This window comes from Eschscholzia californica, unplaced genomic scaffold (genome assembly GCF_041429995.1).
Source record: "Eschscholzia californica isolate CP2 unplaced genomic scaffold, dmEscCali1.0.p SCAF_5, whole genome shotgun sequence".
NCBI classification, from domain to species: domain Eukaryota; kingdom Viridiplantae; phylum Streptophyta; class Magnoliopsida; order Ranunculales; family Papaveraceae; genus Eschscholzia; species Eschscholzia californica.
Window position 1 is genome coordinate 5,354,893 of NW_028238472.1, and position 24,413 is coordinate 5,379,305.

General features: G+C 37.8%; 3 protein-coding genes across 8 annotated transcripts; all 3 read left to right on the forward strand.

Annotated features, from left to right (window-relative positions):
* The first annotated feature begins 811 nt into the window (after window positions 1-811).
* Window positions 812-10,014, forward strand: LOC147536512 (auxilin-related protein 2-like). Of its 2 annotated transcripts, none has more exons than XM_086643996.1 (10): window positions 812-855; window positions 1,806-3,151; window positions 5,268-5,589; window positions 5,756-6,829; window positions 6,919-7,045; window positions 7,164-7,270; window positions 7,521-7,586; window positions 7,782-7,871; window positions 8,256-8,432; window positions 9,624-10,014. In XM_086643996.1, exons 2-10 carry the CDS (start codon window positions 2,445-2,447, stop codon window positions 9,660-9,662), a joined length of 2,709 nt encoding a protein of 902 aa, XP_086500122.1. In that variant the 5' UTR covers window positions 812-855; window positions 1,806-2,444; the 3' UTR covers window positions 9,663-10,014. The 2 variants fall into 2 exon arrangements, with proteins under 2 accessions (XP_086500122.1, XP_086500123.1); XM_086643997.1 differs by having other exon boundaries at window positions 6,940-7,045.
* A 1,338-nt stretch (window positions 10,015-11,352) lies between these two features.
* On the forward strand, window positions 11,353-14,438 carry LOC147536513 (Glutathione S-transferase family protein). Of its 2 annotated transcripts, none has more exons than XM_086643998.1 (4): window positions 11,353-11,474; window positions 12,629-12,963; window positions 13,050-13,794; window positions 14,095-14,438. In XM_086643998.1, the coding sequence occupies exons 2-3, from the start codon at window positions 12,755-12,757 to the stop codon at window positions 13,642-13,644; spliced, it is 804 nt and encodes a 267-aa protein (XP_086500124.1). In that variant the 5' UTR covers window positions 11,353-11,474; window positions 12,629-12,754; the 3' UTR covers window positions 13,645-13,794; window positions 14,095-14,438. The 2 variants fall into 2 exon arrangements, with proteins under 2 accessions (XP_086500124.1, XP_086500125.1); XM_086643999.1 differs by having other exon boundaries at window positions 11,397-12,297; window positions 12,368-12,963.
* A 210-nt stretch (window positions 14,439-14,648) lies between these two features.
* On the forward strand, window positions 14,649-23,466 carry LOC147536514 (wound-responsive family protein). Of its 4 annotated transcripts, none has more exons than XM_086644001.1 (13): window positions 14,649-15,933; window positions 16,995-17,081; window positions 17,251-17,343; window positions 18,187-18,263; window positions 18,412-18,994; window positions 19,923-20,022; window positions 20,108-20,217; window positions 20,362-20,448; window positions 20,943-21,068; window positions 21,226-21,366; window positions 21,471-21,518; window positions 22,052-22,153; window positions 22,510-23,466. In XM_086644001.1, exons 1-13 carry the CDS (start codon window positions 15,628-15,630, stop codon window positions 23,080-23,082), a joined length of 2,433 nt encoding a protein of 810 aa, XP_086500127.1. In that variant the 5' UTR covers window positions 14,649-15,627; the 3' UTR covers window positions 23,083-23,466. The 4 variants fall into 4 exon arrangements, with proteins under 4 accessions (XP_086500127.1, XP_086500129.1, XP_086500126.1 ...); XM_086644003.1 differs by having other exon boundaries at window positions 14,940-15,933; window positions 20,365-20,448; XM_086644000.1 differs by having other exon boundaries at window positions 15,080-15,933; window positions 20,943-21,071.
* The last annotated feature ends 947 nt before the right edge of the window (window positions 23,467-24,413 follow it).

Sequence of the window (24,413 nt, forward strand, 5' to 3'; positions counted from 1 at the left end):
TTCTCTAGGTCAGCGACCACTCCATTTACTGTCACAATATGGTCGAAATATTTTATTCCTTCTTGATCGAATCTGCATCTGCTCATTTAACCTTAACTTGTGTTCCTGTAAAATTAAAAACACCAGCTTCAAATGTTGAAGGAGTACTGCCCTATGTCTGGACGACAGCACAAACTAACGAAGATGCTACTTGAAAACTTCATTCCTAAGATGTTGAAAAGTAAAGGGGGCAAAAGTTGACCCGAAGGACGTTACTAGACTTATAATGACCCTCGTGTGTTTGAAATGCTATTTTGTGTTCTCTCGTATCTGAGGATACCCAGACCTGAGGTCGAACTTAGTAAATACCGCTAATCCGTGAGACTCTTCTAATAACTCATCAACCACTAAAATGAGATTTTTGTCCTTCATTGTAGCTTGATTAAAAAATTTATAATCCACCACATCCTCCACAACTCATCCTTCTTGACTTATAAGAACGATAAAAAGAGTTTGTCTTGGTCTGTCTAAACCTATTTTAAGCAATTCATTTGTGCCTTGTCAATGTTAGTTTTTTTGGTAAAATGCGTAACTATATGATTTGAGATTGATGGGTTGTGCCCCATGCAAAAGAGTAATGCAATCGTCATGTGACTACGAAGGCAACAATATAAACTGAAGGGTAGCCCTATGCGGACTCACCAACCAACCTTTAAAATAACAAGGTTAATTTTAGTGGAGTAACCTGTCCGAACATATTGTTTTTATGACACATTCTTTTTTTGTGGCAGCGATATTTATTTATGTTATGAGACGATGCAAACCAATCTTCAGGACTGCTACTGATATCGTATGTCTTGACACATCTGAGCACTAGTAGGAATACTCCCCAACCCCAGTCCCCTAATTGGAAATTTCTCTGGTCCATCCCAGTGGTGCCCAGGGTCAAAATGTTTCTATGGAAAATTTGCACGCAAGCTCTCCCAGTCAGGGACAGAATCGGAAAATACATTGATAACAATAGAATTTGCCCTAACTGCAACGAGATAGAAACAATAGAACATGCCATACTTCACTGCCCTTTGGCAAAAAATATCTGGTTCTACTTCAATATTATCTCTGAAAATATTACTTCAACAAGAGATTGGGTTTTCTCTTGGGAGTCAAACGACCAGAATGCATACACAACAAACAATATTCACTACGCTACTATTATGTGGAACATATGGAAATTTAGATGTGACCATTGTTTTCAACACGAGATCAATGGCATTGACAAAATGATCAACATTATATCTTCATTCCCACAAATCCCAGCTGAGAACGACACAAAGCTCAAAACGGAAAGCGGAAAATGGAATCCTCCTGAAACTAATTTTATAAAAATAAATGTAGATGCATCTTTTACAAATACCCAAAACATCACTGGTATCAGTATGCTAGTACATGATAATGAATCTAAGATGATTGTAGCGATAGCTTCTACCACCAGGAGTAGGAATGCAGAAGAAGGGGAAGCTATCGCCATCTTGAAAGGAATACAATGGGCAGAATCTCATGAATACAAAAAAAATTATTATTGAAAGTGACAACATAAATATCATCAAGTACTTGCAGAAAGGAAAAAACGACATTCAATGGCAATCGCTCATACACATCAAAAGAATCCAGGATATACGAAAGAGATTAGAAACAGTGAAATTCTCACACACATGTAGAAAGTTCAATCAGGCAGCGGACAAAGTCGCAAAATGGGCAAGAAAGAAAAATAGATCGAAGGTTTGGAAACAGGTTCCATATTTTCTTTGTAAATTATATTGTAATAGAACTCTGATTTCGAATTAATATACTGGTACTTTCAACAAAAAAAAAAAAAAAAAAAAAAAAAAGAGAAACATAACACTCCGTCTTCACCCTCGTGGGATTATTTTCAACACCAATTTTTCGAACATTAGCTGTGGACATTTTTACATTTTGAAGAAATGTGAAAGGATTTCAAAATGTTGCAATTACTATTGTCTAAGGTACACACGCTCTCGAGGGCTAATCATAATACTAATTCATAACCACGAAGATAGAGAAGAGCTTCGTCCTCTCCATCTCAATCTTTAACCCTCCCAGCCTCAGACGAGGAGGAAGTCCACCCCTCCACCATTTACTCTCTCTTTCTCTCTCTAACCACAAATCTTCCCGATCGACTTCCTCTCTCTCTCTAGCCTTCTCCGATCTACCGGATCATTAGTTAATAATCATTATCAGTCAACCGTCGGCACTTTATTTCTCTTCCGGCGATATCTTTATCTATACGTGAGAGAGAAGATCGATCGATCGATCTCTATTCAGATCCCAATTTCACTTCGAATCCCAATCACAAACTGTTGGTTTGCCCTAATTTACAGATTCAAGCTTAATTCAAACCCAGATCTTGTTTTTTTTACAATTCGATCGATTGGATAAGTTAAAGGATGGATGACTTAGCTCGTGATTTCGGATTTAGACCGCAAGGTAAATCGGCTCCTATGGTAGCTTCTAAATCAACCGTCACTGGTGGTGGAAGTGGAACCCTAAATTTTGGGATCTCATCTGAAATTGGTGATGGTGTTTTCAATAAATCGTCTTCGTCAAATAAGGGGAGATCTGGTTGGAATTCGAATCCAGTCTCTGGTGGATTCAATTCTTTTATGGATGATCATGATGGGCTTTTTACTGGTAAGAAAACCACTTATGATAACGGCGGAGGAGGTGGAGTAGGAGGGGGTTACGATGATGTCTTCGGTGGTCCTCCTAAGTACAACTCTAAACCTTCTTCATTCGATTATGGTTCCATCTTTCATGGCGAATCTGTTCCTACTACTACTACCACTGCAAAATCTTCATCTTTGCCTGTTTATGATAAGCCTGTTTACGACGATGACATCTTCGAGGGGATTCCAGGGTTGAAAAACACATCTTCTTCTGCTAAATACGAAGATGTGTTTTCATCTTCTTCTTCTCCACCTCCTCCTGCCAAACAGGTGGACATTCCTCTTTACGATGATTTTCTTGGAAAATTGGGTAAACCCACACCTGAATTTAAGAAGAATTCGAGTGATAAGAAGGATAATGACTTTGCTTTCGATGATTTAATACCCGGGTTTGGTAGGAGTAATCCTCCTCAACCCCCCAAGGATAGGTATGTAATGACTCTACCAGGATTATTGTGTAAATTTGATTATAAGCTTAGCCTGATTTGATGCCATGATTATCCTCATTTATTTGTCAACTCACTGAATTAGAATGTCATACTTGTAGATTGATAACTTACACTATAATTAGTGGTAGTGAGTCCTTTTATTCGGAAAGAACGGTAACCATATATGTTAGTCGTTACAGCTTCCTCCAGAGTAAGGGATGACGAGGGGAGGTGATGAAAATCAAGTCATTAACCATTGACATTCTATAGTCAATGAGAGTATAGCATTTTCCACAAGTGATATCACTTACGAAGTGCAATAACAATTGTTTTAAACCTTATATGTTTAAGCTACTTGTTTTTTCTCATTCATAATCTACTACTCATTATATAGATATATAAACTAACAATTGTTTATTTCACTGTCTTGGTTTTCAAATTCAATAGAGGCGGCTCGAGGTGTATGCACCTACAAACAAGAAAAAGACTTAGAGATGTTATTGAGTGTATGCAACATTAAGCAGTTAGAAATTTTGTTTGTAGATACTTAAAGACTTTATATTATTATTATATATAAAAAAAAGGACTATATTATCTTAAACTTCTAGATCAATGTGGTATGGTCTTTCTCTTTTAAAATGTAATGCACGTCGATGCTTAAGCCTCAAGGTGACACCTTTGTTTTTCAGATTTACCCGCCTTGAGGTGGAAAATCATTTCTTAAACCTTGTCCACCGTAATGTATGATCCTCTCTATTTCGTAGATCTTAAGCTGTTATCTGTACATAAACGCACACAACAATACACCCATACTCATAATATATATATATATGTGTGACTGAACTTTTGCCTAGAGATTTGCCAAAAACATATAGTAGTTCTCTTATAACTGGAGTACTATAAAATAAGTTCTAAAACTTCGTCGTCATGAATGTCTCTTTCATACTTTCTAAGATAGAAAAAAAGCACAAGGTTGTATTTTTTTTACTTTGTCCCGTTACTTTGAATCTGTATGGCTTAATAATTGATGAGTGACAAATAAACACCATTTAGTTTTCTTGTACTTAGTAAGTGTTCATCATTTTTTACGTGCATAATGCAAACAGCACCTTACTATAGTAATCAACACTATTAACTGAAGTACATTAATTCATCAAAAGTACTGTTATAAAAATTTTCTGAGTTTGTCTCGTTCACTTGTCTCTCAGAGTTTATTAAGTCTATGATAATATTGCACTCTCCTTTTAGATGTGCTTTGGTGTTTGATGCTCCCGACTCCAATTAAATGTCCTGTATTTTCACGGGCAATAAGACCAAATCCCGTCCCAAACAGTTATATCTCAAAGCTGCTTCAAAATTTGTATTCTTGTTCGACTGGTACTTCCTATTTTCCATGTTTGAACTAGTTATGACGTTGTTTTCAGCTGCTTTTAGCATGTTTACTTCACCTCACTCTTTAGGTATTCAATGTGCCACGATATTGGCGAACAGATGGATGCCCGTGTGGTTTCTTCTATGCTCATGTATTTGTCGTAAACCCGTAATTGAGTGAGTAACCAGACCAGGACATAAAACTAGTTTGGTTAACTACTTTCTGCTGGTGAGAGACCAGACCCCTCTTTTTATAGTCACACTGCAGAAATAGATGTCTGATTTTTTTGTTCTTTTTCATTAGAAGGTCACAGAAGGTAGTGTTTTGTGGTAGTAAGTAGTTAAGTACTTGGGTTCACGAGAGAGTAGTCGTACAGAGAAAGTTTTTGGGTTGGGGTGGAGTTTCAGGAACTTCAGTATTGTGTCCTTTGTTTTTGAACTCATTCACTTGCAGGAAACTGAAATTTCTGCAGGAGTATATGCGGCGTTTGACATGATGTTGTTTTATTTCAGTTTTCTTTCCCGTCAAACTTGTCCTTTAGGGGGGAGATGTTCATATCTTTCTTCACTTGCAGTGATCTGCGTAACCCTTCATTCGTGTTAAATATGGTCTTTTTCGATCCTTTGCAGTCAACATTTTCTTAACATATATATTTATATATAATTATATATATTTGTAGATAGACAGATTATTGAGATACTTATGTTAGGTTTCTGAAGCTATTGCGACATAATTTGTGAACAGGGTAACTACAGAAACCAATCACGTACACCAATCTACTGTTCCTTCTACAAAGGGAGCATCTGGTGATATAGATGACCCCTTTGTGGGTTTAGAGTCAACATCAACGCCGGTTTATGCTTCCTCTGGGCTATTCACCAACCCATTGGAAGAAATCAGCAAGGCCAGTAATTCAGGGGCTACAAAAGTTAACATCCAGTCTAGTAGTGGATTATTTGATGATATGGATCCTCTTGGAAGCCTTGGAAAATCAGTACCTTCCTTTTCTACTGACATGGATGAGACAGCGAAGGATAAAAACAGTCAAAAGACTGGCCCAAACAAGGCAAGTTTGTCCAATTTTAACTTTTTGTGAAACCCAAAGAGGATGTCCGTATGCTATTTTCAGGGATCTTTATCCAGTGGTTTTTATAATGCATGCTGGTTTATATGTTAGAAATGATTCTCACTGTCCATTTAAACAACTAATATTACCTAGTAAAAATTTGCAGGTGGATACTTCTCCAAGATCAGAAGATAATTTGGATGCAGCTGATGACATATGGCTCAGTGTCTCCGAGATTCCTCTGTACACTCAACCTACAAGTGCTCCTCCTCCATCAAGGCCCCCACCTAGACCGGTACAGTTTACAAATGGAGGAAGAGCTACAAGTTCAAAGAAGGTCAATGATTACTCCTCACATAATTTCACTCATAACTTCGAGAATTCTGAAAGTGGCCCTGATTCGGTGAAGAGTCCTGGTGTCTCTTCAATAGATGAACTTGAAGATTTTGCCATGGGCAAGCCTCGTAACAATGCTGATGAACACGGAGATGTTCTTTCTAGTGAGGAAGAGTCAGAGCTGAATTCAGCTGCTGCAGCATCAGCAGCTGCTATGAAGGAGGCTATGGATAGAGCTCAGGCAAAATTTAAGCATGGTAAAGAAGTAAGAGAGAGAGACAATATAAAGGCTGCTAAGAATAGAGTGAATGTCCAGCAAGAACATGATGAGAAAGTAATGCAAGAGGCCCGTGAACAGGAGCTCAGAGAGAAACAAGAGAGATTAGATTTTGAGCGAGAGCAAAGAGAAATAGAACAGAGAAAAATTGAGAAAGAAAGGGAAAGAGCGAGAGAAATTGAGAGGGAGAGGCAGAGAGCCAGACAAGCTGTAGAGCATGCTACACGGGAAGCACGTGATAGAGCTGCTGCTGCAGCTCGGCAAAAGGCAGAAAGAATTGCCGTCGAGAAGGTCAATATTGAAGCACGTGAACGTGCTGAGCGGCAGGCAGTTCAGAGAGCACAAGCTGAAGCACGTGACAGGGCACAAGCGGAAGCAAGAGAGCGAGCTGAAAGGGATAAAGCAGCTGCAGCCAGGGCAGAAGCAGAAGTACGTCTTAGAGCACAAAAGGCAGCTGTGGAAAGAGCTGCTGCAGAGGCTCGGGAAAGGGCTGCTGCAGGGGCTCGAGAAAGAGCCGCTGCCGCTGCTAGATCTAGTCAACAAAAGAATGAACCTGATCTTGAATCCTTCTTTGGCAGCATGGATGCTCGTCCGAGCAGTGCACCAAAATCAAGAACTACTACTTCGGTATGTTCTTAGGAGTCCTAAGCTACGATTGCATCTTTTGGTGTTGTATTATTTTTAATTACTACTCCCCTTCTGACTGTTTGCTGTAGAACTCCATGTTTGATGCGCAGTTTCAAAACAAGGCTGGACCTGAAGTTGCTCAGCAAACATCTTCTGGAGCGTCATCTAGCATGCGGAAAGCATCCTCCGCGACAAATATAGTTGAAGAGCTTTTTGGTACTATTGGATTTTTTTTTTTGCGATATGATCTTCAGCTGTAAAACTGCTTAAATTATTTCTCAATAGTCTGATATCTACCGGTAGTAACTGGTTCGATTTCTTCTTTTTCCTGAAGGAGGAGGTCTTGCTCCATCCTCTGGAGACTTCCAGGAAATAGATGGTGAAACCGAAGAAAGACGAAGAGCCAGGTTGGTTCGTCACCAACGAACTCAGGAACGAGCTGTACGTATTTGTTATTCATTGCCTTATGTACTTCTGCTTCCCTTAGTTGTAAAGCAATAGATTTAGATGTATGTATTCTTTACTGAGTAGTGAACAAATTATATACTTGCTCAAGTATGAATTCAAGATGTTTTTTTCGCACTTCCAGTAACCCTTTTGTTATTGAACTTCCCTGTCCCATTTACCTTTTAATATATGCACTGGAGTGTAAGTGTGTAACACTTTTTTGTTCTTGACTCTGAATGTTCAGATTAAAGCACTTGCTGAGAAGAATGAGCGCGATCTCCAATCTCAGAGAGAGCAGGCAGAGAAACATGTGAGTACTTCAGATCCTGCTATGTTTTGTAGGAGTGATGCATTTATTAGCAGTCTCGATGCTTTAGTTCTTTGATATTTAGCTGTCTGAGTTATTGGATGGCAGAATTTGTTTTTTCTCTTAGCTCCATAAATACCTGCCTGTAAACACATTAAACAATAAGCAGTTTCTCATTCTGGCTTCGACTTGTTTCAGAGAATTGGGGAGACACTGGATATTGAGATAAAGCGATGGGCTGCCGGAAAAGAAACAAACTTGCGTGCTCTGCTGTCAACATTACAATATGTGAGTTACAGGGTTTATTGCTTCTTGTTTCATTATGACTTCATTTTTTATGCTCATTTAGCAGTTCTGCTATATTCTTCACTTGTAAATTTGGTTGCTGCACCATAACTATGATAGCATCCGTACGAGTCACTAAAGGATGTTCGTTATCCCTGCCCTTTTCTCGTAAACATCCTTCTGGGATTGTAGTAGACGGTACAGTACTATCATTAAAAAAACTTTCGATCCCAACCGCTTAAAAACATCCAACTCCGTCTAAACTAAATTATTGTTTTTTTCCTTGTGACCCATTATGTTAAAAGGTTCTGATTGGTTAGATGGATTTATTTTGTTTCGTACTTTGCTTTAGACATGCTAAGAATCTTCTCATTTAATGATATCCAGGTGCTTTGGCCAGAATGCGGTTGGCAACCAGTTTCTTTAACTGATTTGATCACTGGTGCTTCTGTAAAGAAAGTCTACAGAAAAGCAACATTGTGCATTCATCCTGATAAGGTGCAACAGAAGGGTGCTAATATTCAACAAAAATATATTGCTGAGAAAGTGTTTGACCTCCTAAAGGTACTTCAATACCTAACAATTCTATTTTAAGGACATTTTAGTTTATTTCATACGACTTATATTAGCAACTACGAATTTTGGAAATAAAAAATGATTTCTCTATGAATTCAAAGCAATCTCGTGAAGACTTTATTACGTCTGCACTTGTTTACGTCTTCCAAAATTATTTGGTGTCTTGTGCAGTTATCATATTATTTGTTTGCTTAGTAATCGACATAAACCTATTTGAAGCTATAGAAAGGTAGAAACTATCTACCTGCACATGGAAATTTGAAGTTCATAACCTTTTTACCTAATTTGGTATATTATGATCCTGAGACAATAATATGCCAGTAAAACGAACATGTACATGTAAAGTCTCAAACTCTACCCACTGAAGTGACTGTCCCTTAAGTATACCTGACTGCTTGAACCTAGTATGCTTAGAATGTGGCATGGCAAATCAAAGAATGTGGAATGTGTGGTCAGTCCATGTGCAGGATCCACGAAGAGATGACTGAAGAGCTGATTTCTCTAAGATATTCCCTCCACACTGTGAATATAATCCTTAAACGATATTCATCGTAGTCACACCTCAGATTCGATTGGAAGTTGTTCACAACCAATCCCGAAACAATTTTGTGGTTTAAGCAGTCACATTTGTCAAATTTCAGAATACCTTTTTGTGTGATTAAATTGCAGTTTCAGTAAGGATGATATGTATAATAATTAATATATGATGCGGTGAAGGTCCTAACTCAAATTAGATTGCATGTCACCTCCAATCTCGGATATGATTGGGCATGCATTATCCTCCTCTCACACGGCGGATAAGGGCAACGCATCTTATTCAGAGACTTTGGTTAGGTCGACTTCCTTTTATTGGAGTTTGAATTAAAACAGCAATGAGACCTGAACCAAATGTGAAGCTTCTTGACTTACATTTTGGGGTGGTTGTGTGACACGTAATCGTGTAGTTTCCCCTTTACTGCAATTTAATCCTTGGCCATAGCCAGTTTCTCGGGCAAAGCCAGAGAGGGCACTTCGGGAATATCGATCCCCTTTGGTTTTGATTTTGAACTTCCAAACATTCGGTTGTTCTATAAAGTATTTGGGAAAAACCTATGTGGTTCTATACTTGCCAATTAGATGTGAACTTTGTTTCGCTTGTCTGATATATATTTGTTATTTTTTTTGTGTGGTGGGAAACAGGAAGCATGGAACAAGTTCAATTCAGAGGAGCTCTTCTAGAATTTTGTGATAATTTTCATTCTTTCATTCCTAGCCTTGGAGAAGGTTTTGGGGGGTTAGGGTAAAAGCAACAAACTCTTTCTTGTGTTTATGATCCTGTAAATTAGGTTAGTGAATGTCCTCTTGGAATATATATATACTTTTTGCCCTCCTTTCATATTTGTAGCAAAATTTCATCCATATCCCACTTAAAAGTGAGAGAAAGTTGTCAATGTTTGTGTTTATTCTTTTCATGTTTCTCCCATCCCCCCTTTTTGATTGTGTGATAAAACCTGTCTCTTATTGATTGGGAGTTGTACTGTTATATTTTTTTTGGTGGTTTATAATTATATCAGATGAACACTTCTTTTTTTTTTGCTTTGTTTATAGTTCAAACTCCATATCATTTGAAACCCTAATCCATCTTATACAGAAGCTTGAAAGTAATTTCTATAGGGAAACTGATAAGTTTCATTCTTCTTGTTTGCTTGCTTTTCCATGGCTGAGGGAAGTCCTTCTGGCCGAGGCCTCGTTAATGAGGTGTCGGACATTGGTGAATGTCAAGCCAATCATCGGTGATGGTGGGTGGTTTCCCATTTAACTCAAAATGTGAAACCTTATATCGCCCCTTGGCTTTTTACCCTGGGCTGTTCCCAAGAGCTTAGCGAAGGCCTCCATATAGGTTGTGAGCGTAAGGGGAATCGAAGACCTCCGTATAGGTTGTGCACGTACAAGGGAATCAAAGGCCTCCATATAGGTTGTGCGCGGACGAAATTGTCTTTCCAGTGTGGAGCGAGTAATGTGTAAGAACCTGCCTTTGGAACGAAAGGAGGAACCCATTAGAGGAGGGGTTGCAGCTGATTAGCTATTTGGTGAGTCAATAGGTAACCAAGGCGTCCATGAGGATTATCAACCACACTAGGATTGAGACACAACCTTGACTCCTACTCGTCAATGGGTGAGAGTCTGATAGAGCAATGCCTGCGTTGAGGTAAAAAAGCGACGAATCATAAACTTCTTTTCCAAGAGAAAAAAAGCAGTGGCGGTGGCTGACAAAAAAAACTACCAGGGAGAATAGACCGAGAAGTACTACTTCTCGGTCCATGAGGATCGGACAGATACTCAAACTTAAGACTGAAGTTACTGCCACTTGTTATACTAAAAACTACTTGAAAAAAGAAAAAGGCTAATTTCCTGTGTTTTTTTTAGAGAAATCGATTACGACTTACGTTAGTCGTTACAAGACATTGATACATCGAAACGATGTCACAAGTACGATAACTACCGAAATACTACTAAACCTAAGCCCGACAAATTAAATGACCTATAGCCGGACGAATTAAATGGCTTAAAGCCTACATAAACTACTTTATTTATACCAAAATTCAATATTCCTGGAGTCACATTTCTATGGGATCGAACTTGGGATCTCTGCATTGCAGAGTATATGCACTGATTGAATGGGCTGCCAGTGGTTGGCATTTCGTGTTCATTGTTGTATTGTTGTAAGTTACTAAAAGCAAACAACCTCTTAAGAGGGTTTAAGTTTTCCTAAATTCAGATCTGGCTCGTCTGAATGGGAGAAGTGTTCAGTATTAATCAGGCTGGTTCGACCTGTATTATACGGGCTAGAATCAGACCACGAGACGACCCGCCTAATAACCCGCTGCCAGTCTGCCACGACAAAAAAAACAGAACCGAAAGCTGAAACCAACGAATTACAAGTACAAAGAGAGTGTCTTTGTTTTCCTTCTTAAGAGGAGGGGAAGAGAAATAATAAGAACCAAAAATCGTTTAATTCAAGCTTGTTACAATCATCAGATTCTTAGATCTGTAAGTACTATTTATTTTCATTTCAATCTTCTCTCCTAAACTGATTTACCCATCTTGATTACTGACTGATTAGTGAACTGATTCTTTCTCTATGTGTGTGAATTCATATATTTACTTGTTTGGCCTTTGCTACATGATTTAGGGTTTTAATTTATGCTATCAGTTGGGTGATGGTTTTAAAGAATTTAGGGTTTAAAATTGGGTGTTGTTCTTTAAAATGAGTTTTGTTTATTTATTCAAGAATTTAGGTTTTAAATTTACACTTTCTGTAGTAAAACAAAAAAAAAAAATCAGTTTTTAAATTTACACAGGTTTGCACAGAGAGAGCCCCAAGCCTAAAAAGAAAAGTGGCATGCTTTTTAAACCTAGACTACAGGCTGCTTCGAAAATTTTGAATTGCTCATATGAAATTTAGTCGATTTCTAAGATGAATCCATCTCCGTAGACGTAAGGATTTTCGTTTACATGCAACTTGTCAATTCTTGATATCCAGGGAGCAATTCGAACGGAGAATCGCCGTTTGTTGGCATGAAGAGAGCCCTTGAGTGTTATGTCAGAATCATGATTAACTAACTATGCGTAGACCCTTCTTATGTTCCTTTTTAGCGAGAATTAGTAGACAGTGTTACAGTAACTATACAAGTTTTAGGGTATTAGGGAGTCAGCTAAAGTCGTGACGGGAGGCACAAATACTAACTAGTTTTGTGTAGCATATACAATTGAAGTACTATCTTCTATACATTATTGATTGTTTTATATTCGGATACAACATATTCGGATACAACATCCGAACAACTCTGAGCTCAATCACGCGGATTGGGATGTAATGTCTCTGTTATTTTTATTTGATTATATTTATGCGTGATATCCATTTTCAAGAACCTAAAACCCAGATATTCTCCAAAATCTTAGCTTTGCATTCTGCTTTCACTTATTGCAAATGTGGGTTGAAGTATATTACTTCTTAACGGCATGAACTGTGAATCAATTTGGAGACACCCTAAACTATTCTTGCCGGAGTTTGTTGAAGAAAATGAATTCTTATTTTATAAGAGCCAGTTCAAGTTCTGCAATCCCCTAATTAATCAGTCGGAGTGTAATAGTTTCAAATATGCTGAAAATAGTAATTAACCAGCCGTTTTTTTGAAATTCAGGTGACATGAAGTGCCTTGGTTTTTGATGGACCTTGTCTTGAGCGGGTGAGATATAAAATTATCGATTTGCAACCTCTTATCTTTGACACCCTTACTGAGCTCTATAGAGAAAGAAAGTATTGAGACATGCAGCTATATCATCACCCATACTCCTTGGATAGCCAGAAGGTCAGGCTTGCATTGGAAGAGAAAGGTATTGATTACACGTCGTACCATGCCAATCCGCTCACAGGGAAGAACATGGATTCTTCGTTTTTCCGCATGAACACAACTGCGAAATTGCCTGTTTTCCAGAATGGTGGTCACGTTTTGTTCGATACAATTGAAATTATCAAGTAAGTTTCCTCATCCGTGACTGACCTTTACTATTTCTTTCTCAATGGAATAGTACCAAAATATTATTTAAAGAATGTGATTGCAGGTACATAGAAAGAGTAACATCAGTCTCGTCAGGTCTCACAGATGATATGATTAACAACAGAGAAGTGAGTGAATGGATGCAAAAGATTCAAAAATGGAATCCTAAGATATTTACACTCTCCCACGTCCCCGAGAAGTATCGTCTCTTTGTTTCCAAATTCATTAGGCGAGTGGTTATTGCTAGAATGTCCGAATCTCCGGATTTAGCGAGTGTTTACCACCTAAAGCTGAGAGAAGCATATGAGACGGAAGACAAGTTAAAAGATCCAAATATTTTGAAGTATAATGAGGAAGAATTGGTTCAACTTCTTGATGAAGCCGAGATTCAGCTAAACGGAACAACATACCTGGCAGGAGAAGAATTCACCATGGCAGACGTAATGCTTGTTCCAATTCTTGCACGTATAGAGCTCTTGGAATTGGAAGAGAAGTACATTGCTAGCAGACCCAAAATTGCAGAGTACTGGAATGTGGTCAAGGAGAGACCAAGTTATAAAACTGTGATCGGGAAATATTTCTCAGGGTGGAGAAAATATAAGACTCTGTTAAAGACATGGTTCTTCGTTTGTGTGAGAAGTATGCTCAGAAGATATTAAATGGCATTGGGAAATGACCATTTTTACGGTCATCCCGTAGTCCAGACGGAGCAAGGGTGAATAAAAAACATATTCTTTTTATGTATATTAGAGAGGAAAGGTGATTCTCTTTCTTCTGGAGCTTTGGTAATGTAGAGTGAATCCAGTCAGGTATGTCTTATTTCAGGGGTGTTAATTTTTTTGTCGTTGTGTGAGTCTGGCTCGTCTGGTCTGACTCGTCCGAACCTAACTTGTCTTAGTCAGCCACAATATTAACATGCTCTTAACTTCCTAAGTCAGCCTTCAATCAAGTCCGCCAAAATAAAATGCGACTGATTCAGATCTTGAGTCAGATCTTAGATCTAACGTAGAGAAGAAACAAGCACTGCCTTAGATGAATTTTCGTCTCAAGTTTCTGTCTATTTGATAAATTCGATTCTAACTCAATTTTATCTCTATCGGATATGACAGGTTGAAAAGGATAAAAGAACCACTCAGTATCGACGCTTCTACTTGAAAGAATCACTCTTATCCATCTCTTTTAAGAATTTGTTCTGTTTTGTATTTATCACATTGAATCATAAATGGTTGTACAGATTGAGAAACCCTTATTCCACAGTTGGGGGTTGCTTTGTGTTTTGTTGTTTAACCTTATACTATTAGCACCATATAAATTGGTGTCTATGTTTTTTCCTCTTTTGTTTCCTCAGTTAATCATCATAATTACCTGTAAAATTGTTGTGTTTTATTCCTGAACTCTGTCCTGAAACTGTAATGTTTCTTTTCCAATGAAATATGCGTGAATTTGTTGCTGATGTAACTGTTAAATGCATTCGATAATGGCTCTAAAACCGTAAAATGTATGAATCCTTTATATGCTTAGATGGATGCTCGGAAATTTTGTTATGTTAAACCGCTGCTGTTTGCCAACGATCTTTGCCTGGAGGGGTTTATCGAGTTGGTTTCGACCCTCTAGGTCTAGGGTTCAAGACAAATACATATATGGCCTTAAAAAACCTGTTGCTATCATTGGAGTTTTGTCATGGCAGAGAGAAGAGGAGATGGATTTTTAAGTGTTTATAGAGCTCAACCTGGATAAGAGAAACCCTCCCAAAACCTTATTTATTTCATCTGACCCATCTCTAGCGACAAACTTATTGGTTGAAACGAAAATAGGAGTCTTGAATACAGTCTGTAGTCTAGCAAGTTGATATACAAAACCCAAAATCAGATTAACTCAAAATGGTAATATATGATTGAAATTTGGAATGTATTCTACTTCCTAGTTCTCATACTTCGGCATTCACCATAAACGACACCCTTGAGGTGAAAAAGAAAATATCTAGGGCCTCCAGGCATGTGCATTAGTCCGTCTTCAAATCCCTATATGACGGGTAGACCAAATAATGTTGATATACCACTTTTATGATAAAACCTAACTCACGAATTGGTTTTTATGTCTCTTGTGGTAAAGTTGTCATTTTCTTATCTTTCATACGAGTCCATGAAAGAGAACCTAGGTTTTGAGGCACACTTAATCCAAAAGTCCAAAGCCATTCATTTTCACCGATATAAGATTTTTTGTTTCATGTGAGTATAGTGTTTAGGGTTTGTCTATCGAGTTCCGCTTTATCAGAAGCTGGTTGTCCATATTTCGAGATATGAGCAAAAATGGGCCGAACCGATCAAAACCATATCTGATCAAACAACTCATTTTGTAGTTGTTTGCCCTAGCTAGAGCAGAAATATTAGGTTAAGGCGATGTCCCCAATTTTTTCACATTTTCAGCGTTCAGCCCGGTCTCTGTTGGTCTCACTGCTTGAGCGAGAGAGCAACCTCTAGACTCTCCCTCTCTCTCTACTCTTTCACCTCTCTCAATTTTGTCCATCAAAGTCGAAATCTTTCCCTTTTTTCTTAGCCCTAAAAATTCCTCTTCTTCCTTGGATTCAATTCTATTACCTCCGAATCATCCTTGAATGCCCTAAAATATCAACATTCATCAAGATGGAGGAGGAAGACATAGGCAGCGGCGCCGGTGGTGGTGGTGGTGGTGGTGGTGGGAGCTCATCTAGGGTTTCTCCTGCGTCTACATCTGCTGTTCCTCCCGTAACAACAAAGGGTAGGCAGAGGTTTACCGTTGAACTGAGAATTGGTGAAACTACCTTTGTTTCTTGGAAGAAACTAATCAAAGAAGATTCTTCTAGCAAAATTAAACCTAATAATAATTCTTCTTCATCTCTTCCTTCACAACCGGAACTTCCTCCTCCTACTGGTGCTCATCCTGCCCTTGAGTCTCGTGTTGCTCCTCTGGTATAAATTATTCCATCTCTCTCTCTCTCAATAAATTATTTGATTCTGCTCTCATTTTGTTTGCTTGGGTAACTAGTTCTGTTTTGTGTTATTTTTTCAATCCAATAGTTGAATTCAGCAGCAGAAACTTTTAATTTTCATTACCCAGCTTGCATTTGATTCTTTAGACCCACCCGGGTATAAATGTACGCCCCACTGCTATGAAGACGGAAAATCAAGATACTCCGTCATGGAATCATAAACATGATTCATGTAAAAGTAGAACATGGAAAGTAACACCACTCACGCAGTTCGCACGTTACAATAGATCAAGCTATAAAATTTAGCTTTGACACGTTCGCCCGAGAAATTAATGAATGTAGTACCATTTAAGAGTCTAGAGAATGGAATTCAAGAGAACTACCCATTCGACTTGAAATAAAGAAGCTTGAAGTCCCAAACGGGCATTCTACGAATCAAGCTGGATATTCTTCATGTTTTCATTTTCACAAAGAAAAATAGTTTTTGACACATTGGAGTAACTAGTAAAGTACTGACATATGATTCTTATCATAAGTCATCTAACAGGCTTATGTTTATCCACAATCTAAATCATCTGAAGTATTTGGCCTGTTGGATAGCAGGACGGAAACGTCGTTGTATTTCGTGTAGTGTGTATACTTGACTTGAGTTACTGGGTACTAATTGATGGTATGCATGGTTATTGTTGTGAGCATGTCGGAGCTCTAATTTGCTTTCTTAAGATAAGAAAAGGCTTTATCAATGCATTATAAGCTTGAACGTGGAGATCTATGGGATATTGCTCATCCTATCTGAGTTTGTACTAGCATGAATTTCTAACTCCCATTTATACATTTTTATCAATACATTATAAGCTTGAATATGGAGATCTATGGGATATTGCTCTTCCTATCCGAGTTTGACTAGCATGAATTTGTAACTCCCATTTATACATTTATATGTGCACATGATTCCTTGATTGTTTGTTTTTCCTCTTAACGTTAGTTTTGAATCACTTCAGTTATTGTCACTAATACCTTGGTTATACTTCACACTTGTAGGGTCAAAATGGGGACGAGGAAATGAAGGATGTACCTCCCTCAAGTCGTTTTAGTGCAGTTATTGAGAAGATTGAACGGTTATACATGGTATTGCTTAGAAGCCATATTAGTTTCTTATACTATTAGAAGCCTTTTAGGGCATTTACTCGTACATGATATGATATTAATTTAGTGGAAAACTTGTTTTGTTGGTTTAGTAATTATGTTATTTGAAGTGTACTCTCGAACATGCTAACTTGGAGATGATCGTTTTTAGGGTAAGCAAAGTAGTGATGAGGAAGAACTTGATGATATTCCTGATGATGATCAATATGATACAGAGGATTCTTTCATAGATGATGCAGAGCTGGTGAGTTTTACAGCTCTTATATTATTTTATTGTCAATGCTTGTTGCTAATTCTGAGTCAAGTGCAGTTAACAGTGTTTCTGATTTGTGGTACCTAGGCAATGTAGCTACTTGAATCTGTCTCCTATGTTGACATTTTGCTATTGTCAACTTTTGAGTCACCAAAAACTGAAACAGATGATCTGCTTAACCACCATTTTTTCATGTATTAAACAAAATATTTTGTTACTAGTTTCAAAGTGGGCTTATTTTCCTTACCCAATAAGAACTAGAAACCTGCCAATCTATGAAGTGGAGCTTCTTTCCAAAGTTGTGCTTCTCCCAAGCTAATTTAGTTTTCCAAAACTCGTTTTGGCTCCTCGTAGTCCTCAGTCTCACGAGTAAGCATTTGTAGGCGCTTTCCAAAAATCCGTTAGCGAACACAAACTATTTGGAACGCAAGTACAACAACACAAATATTTCCCTCTAGGAGAAGTGTCTATTTATTATCTTTTGAAAGCTTAAAGTAGGTATTGTACATTAATCTGTAAATAATTTTTTTTTCAAAAGTAGTGATATTGCAAAGTAGTCTTTTCTGCCAACATGTGCATAATGTTATTACCTTTCCCAATACTCAAGAAATGATACTAGGTGGCGGGGGTAAAGGTGCAGATAATGAAAGATGACCTGGATATACATGATTTCAGTTGTTAATTTTTGGATGATTCATCTATATTTGTTCATACTTCATAGTATACTACTTGCAGCCATTATACGATACCAGTGCCCAGTTTCTTTTTTATGTTCTGATATGATATTTTGTCGCTAATTTCTAAACTCATATCCCTTCATCCCATTTGCTGCAGGATCAGTATTTTCAAGTAGACAAGTCCGCAACTAAACACAATGGGTTTTTTGTTAATCGAGGGAAGCTTGAACGCATGTGAGTTTCTTGTCAGCCTCCATCTTACACCTGTCCTTCATAACGTCCACCATGTTTCATTGTTGCTTGCATTATTCGTTGGTTCTTTAGCTTTGAGCATGTTAAGATTTTTTTCCTTACTTCCGTGCTACTTGGTCCTTTCTGGCAGAAATGAACATGTACCGTCACCAGATCACCTGCCAAAGAAACGGAGAAGGAAAGATTTGACAAGAACTTCTGGAGAGAGGGACGCTGGACATTTACCAAATAAACATGCCAAACTGGGTAATGTGAAGATGAAAGCTGCAGCAAGGACTGCACCATTTGCTGGGAATGTTCCTATTTCCTCACACACTCTAACCCCTGAAAGTGATCATTTTCAAAATGGGAAATTACTGGAGAGAATGACTGCACCTTTAGAACCGCTAAAAAAGAAGTTAGCTGATTCAAAAGTTAATTCGTTGTCTTCTAAAGTCCAAGCTGCAGATGCATCTGCCTGTCCCTCCCAGGGAAAGAATACTGACAAGCACAAAGATGTAGTTGTCCAGTCAAGGGACCTTGGTAATAAATCAAAGAGTGAATCCTTGAGTAATGCACATCAGATACATAGGGATGCATCTACTTCTACCCAGCCCGAGTCTCAAATTAGAAAAGTATTAAATGATGCAGACGAGCTTGAACCATCCACCAAAGTGCAGCAGAGAAGAAAGGATGGAAGTAACGAATTGTTTGATCATCAAGTGCGAAGAGTGGTTAGTACTCGATTAAACCTTAATGTGGTATTTTCATCTGTTTAAATCTTTCCCCTTCATCTCATTTTAATTCGTATTAATGCTGGTGTAAACTCTGATAATATTAGAGGCGGAAAAAAGAAACAATCTCTTAATCTAGAAAGATAGGCTTTCTTTGTCATCGTATGCTTGGTGAACGAAACGTTCTTTTCTGAAATTCTTATGGTATTTATCAGCATGCATGGCTACTTACAGATTTATGTAAGTGGAGAAAATATTTTGCACCGTATAGAAACGTGGTCTCATTTTTTGTGAGGGTAATCTACTTCAGTAGAAGATCATTATATTAAAATGTCATAGTTTAGATCATTTCTGTGGGATCCACCTATACGTGGACACAAAATGTAAGCTTAAATGCATTTAGATGTTTGTATTGTGCAATGAACTGGGCATCTTATCATCTGGGGAGTAATTAGGGTTGTTATTTATTAGTATGCAAGTAACTTGAAACTATGGGTTCCAGTGTGAACTTCATTGGGAGTGTTATTAGCAATATATAAAAAAACAAGGGGAAATTTTGATAAGATGAAGTCATTGAGTTATTGATGTTGTTACTCACAAAAAACTAAAAGTTTAAAGTGTATATCATTGTTATGTTGATCACATCAGAATCACTTTATTCCTGAAGAAGAAGACGATGAAATCCCAATTATACTTTGGTGATGTATAAAATTTTAAAGATGAACACGAAATTAAATGCATGATTATTTTACAAGGCAGATCTCATGTGGCAACCAAACACGTCAGTGACCTGGCGATGTTTTCCCCGGTTTGGCCTTGTCATATTGTCTAGTCTTCTTGTCCGCGCGGTCGTTGTACGCACACCACCCTTTATATATCATATCTTGCAAGTGATCTTGTTGATGTTAACTTTTTTTCTATTATGCAGAAAAGCACATTGATGCATGCAAAAGAAGGTTCAAGTGTTAGGTCAAAAGGTACAATGCTAGAAAGGGCAATCAGGGAACTGGAGCTGATAGTATCAGAATGTAAGTATGTTAACACTGTGTGATCTGATTCTTAATTTTTCAGATGCAAGGAAGTTTTAAATAAATTCCATGTGTATCCTTGCAGCAAGACCACAATCCATGGAAGCTCAGGACACTGATAATTCTTTCCCCGGAATCAAAAGAAGGTTGCCACGAGAAGTTAAACAGAAGCTTGCCAAAGTTGCTAGATTAGCGGTATTGGAACTTAGCTACCTCACATCTTTTAGTTAATGATATTTCTTTCTTCGACATAACTAGCGCCTTCTTTGCTTATTAATCTGCTTCTTTGCATTTTCAGTACTTCGTATAAAAACTAAGTGAGTTCTTTTCTATTTGTAGCAGTCAAGCCAAGGAAAAATATCGGAGGAGCTAATTAATCGCCTTATGGGTATTCTTGGCCACATTGTGCAGTTAAAAACATTAAAGGTAGCTTCTTGGTAGCCTAGGAATACGGTGTTTCACTTTTCAACTCTAATTACTCGAGACCGTACATTAGACTAGAGCGATCAAGGGTGATAGGTGATATGACGGATAATACCGGAAAGCATCGATTACACATAAACTTATGGTTCATTAAATATATTTTCACAATATATATATATACAATAATTAAGGGCAGTGGCCGGAAACTAATGTATGTACAGATGAAAGCAGTTTAACTACTTGCTCTAAGAATACAGAAAATGAAAATTTGTTCTCGTTTTTAATTTGTTAACTGAGAGTGGCAGTGGCAGATTATATTAGCTATATCATGTATTGAGTTATTAACTGGTGTTGAAACCAGCCAAAATATCGGGAATATGATTGGCAGCTCCAACATAATTTACTTTCAATTCTGTTATATCATTTTATCTTGATTAAGTTCGTTCTTTGAAGTTGTATGGAGTAGGCAAAACTGACATGCTCGATTTCTTTGACAGAGGAATTTAAAAGCAATGGTAGAACTGGGATTGTCTGCAAAACAGGAAAAGGATGATAGATTCCAACAGATAAAAAAAGAAGTAATCGAAATGATCAGAACACGAGCATCTTCACTGAAGTCGAAGGTAGCATGTAGAACTGCCTATCAAATTCTTTTTTGCAATATGTTTTCAAATACATCCCACAATGAAATCTACTATCTTCCATTTCTTACTTTTTTCCTTTCTGTGTCATCTGGTTAAAAATGCTTTTGGGAATCTATAAACGTCATATTTTCTGCAGCCAATCGAGGCGCAGGATGGAACACTTGATGATCGTAAGGAAGCAATGGACTCAAAGGAAAAAGGACTTGTTACAGGAACATGTAGTATGGACGATGCCATGGAGGACAAGATATGTGATTTGTACGATTTATATGTTGAGGTACTAAGTTAACCACTAGAAATATATTTACAAGTTATAACTGAGAGTTTTGTTTTGTAATTGGTGTTCTTGGCTTTTTTTTTTTAAACTTTGGATGCTTGCAGGGAATGGACGAAGACAAGGGTCCACAAATCAGAAAGTTGTATGTTGAGGTAACCATATATAGTTTTGTTATTTATATTGCTTATACCTTTTTTATTATCAGTCCTACCCGATACTACGGAATTAGTACTTCATCTGTTTGTACGTGATACAACAGAATGAATGAGTATTGCATCTTTTAGTATCCATTCTGGATACACAAAAAGGGTTTATCAGATTTTAGGTTTTCAATTGTACTGTTTTTTGAAAACTATTTCAATTGTACTGCATCCATGATATATCCACATATATCTCTTGTGATTATGCCTCAATTGTCGCCTTCATAGACTTAGTTCTCCTGAACTTAAATATAAGCCTCGATTTTTACATTTAGAAGCTAATATTTCCGTGTTGGATTGTTATAGTGATGTCTCACATTTTACTCCTAGTGTTGTTAATTAAGAAAAGCAATTTTAGATGACTTCTTCTGCAATTCCGCAACCAAGACAAAACAAATTCTGGTTTCTTCTTCGTCGTTCTTTAGCCAAGTCTTGTAATAAAACTAACTGCAGTTAATGACAAATTTCTTTTTGTTGCCTATCAGCTTGCAGAGTTATGGCCCAATGGGTTGATGGACAATCATGGGATAAAAAATGCTGTCTGTAGAGCAAAGGAACGGAAGAGGGCATATTATGGTCGTCTTAAGGTATGGATTGTTTTTTTTTTCTCTCTGATGAGTATTCAGTTATTTCGATATCTGAAAGATTGAATATTATATCTCAGTGTTACGTGAAAATGTAAATGCATAATCTGAATCCATGCTTTCTGAAAATGTGATTGCGTAATCTCAGTACTACGTTGGAGATGTGAATGCAAAATGGAAAATTGTAAAATTTGGGCGTGCATCCAACATGATAAGATTATCAGAAAATGGGTCTTAGACTAGTGTTCTAAGCTATCACCAGAACACAGCTTGGCACCGATATTCGTGCATAATTCCTTCATTAATGCTGCTGTTCTATAACTGGTTGCAGCTGACTGATGTTAGTTATATGTTTTCAGGGCAATGAAAAGTTGAAGAGAAAGAAGCCATCTTCCACACCGAGGACAGCAGATGAAAGAGTTTCAGCAGAAGCTAGTTCTATTCCTCAACAACCACGAGCTATGGTGGATAGAATCACTTCGGAGAATAATAGTGAAGCAACAATGTCAATCAACAAAATGGCTTCTAATACTCAGACAACTATTAGTCAACAGCAGACTTTCACATCAGACAAGATCATGTCTTCGAGCGCAACCTTGACCAAAAGTTCTTCTGGTACAGATAATAGACTGAAACAAGAGAAGACAAAATGCAGTTCCAGCAGCTTTCTGGATAAGGCGAGGAAAACTTTGGATGGTGTCTTGAAGCCAAAGGTGAAGAGAAAATCAGAATCAGAATCAGGAGATAATAACAGCACTCCTTGTGCTCCTCCAGAGAAGCTATCACTCTCCTCACAACAACTGCAACAAGGAAAGGAAAGATTCAAGGCCCCTAAGCAGGCAGTAGTTAATAGTAGTAATCAACAACAAAAGTCAACCCTTCAATCTTCCTCCTCTGCCGCTCTTACAGGTAACCAACAACAACCAAGCTGATACTAATATCCTGTCGATTGCTTACAAGTTTTTAATTGCACAATGGGAAGAAAGTCAGAAAGCAGATGTTAGCCACTTGTTTTGCCTTTGTGTTAGTTAAATGAAGAAGAGTTTGAATGTGTCTAAGATCACATCGGTTTGACTACTTCTCCAGCAGTATAGTCGTAGTTGTCTGTTATTCTGTAATTAAACGGCGAAAATGGTATGGTTAGAAGTGAGGACAGAGTACTGTTGGACCAGCTTAGAGTTCAGAAGGTTATGGCATTGGAATAGTTGGACCAGGGAGGAAGGGTTGTTTTCCTGTTCTCTTTATGTTTTCCTGCCTATTTAAGTTTTGAGTAACAACAATACTAAGCTATAGCATATCTCTTTCTTTTTAGCTTATCCCCTGATTTTCTTTTTCTTTTGTATTTATATTTCTTTGCCCCGATTGAGACAGACGAATTTGTGGGGGTTTCTGTTTATCCGCATAAAGGCTGATATTTTCGATATGAAATCATCATAGAGGAATCAATCATCTAGTTGTTGGTTACTAATCTGAGCAGGGTCTTTCATCAAAAAAAAAATCTGAGCAGGCTCATATGACAGTGATAACACCTGTTTTTTCTGTGGGCTCGCTTTTTTCTGTTTTTTTCTCGTAGGAAAATGAACAAAGAATGTAAGGATAAAGGGGAGAAGGAAGAAAAAGTTAGATCTGAAAACATACATATTTCAGACTACTTGGTACAGATGACACATTCCTCAATACATTTGCTAACATCAGAGGCCAAGAGATCCTCAAACCCTAAATCAAAAATCTAAGGAATGTTGCCATCTTTTATGTGCTGTGAACCGACTACCAAGGGGGGATCATCCTTATGGAGGTGGTGCTAGCTTCCACTGAAAATAGGCACTAGTTCTTCATTCAACGGCTCAAATTGACTGACTAATCGATCGCGTAAGATTTGTAGAACTGCAGAATGCCAAACAAAGTGAAGTATGGGTATGAGATTGGAGAATCATTTCCCTTTTGATATGACGCCCTACCCCATCCTTCTGTAGTCGAACCTTGTCCAAAGGAGAGTAACCAGCTATTCAAAGTTCATATCGCGGAAAGTTTTGGAGCACCTTGACCCGCGTATAGCCACAAAGATTTGGAGCTATTGACTTTCTTTTTTTTGTTGCAAATTGGAGCTATTGACTTCATGTTCTAAAAGTTTACTCTGCCCATGGCTGTCTCCCTCAAAACAAACTTTGTAGAGGCTTTTCCCCCTAATCTCACTTCTTTTTCCTTTTAAGCTCGTCTATGCCAATCCCATTATCCCTCTATGAAGTCATTAGGAAGAGTTTGG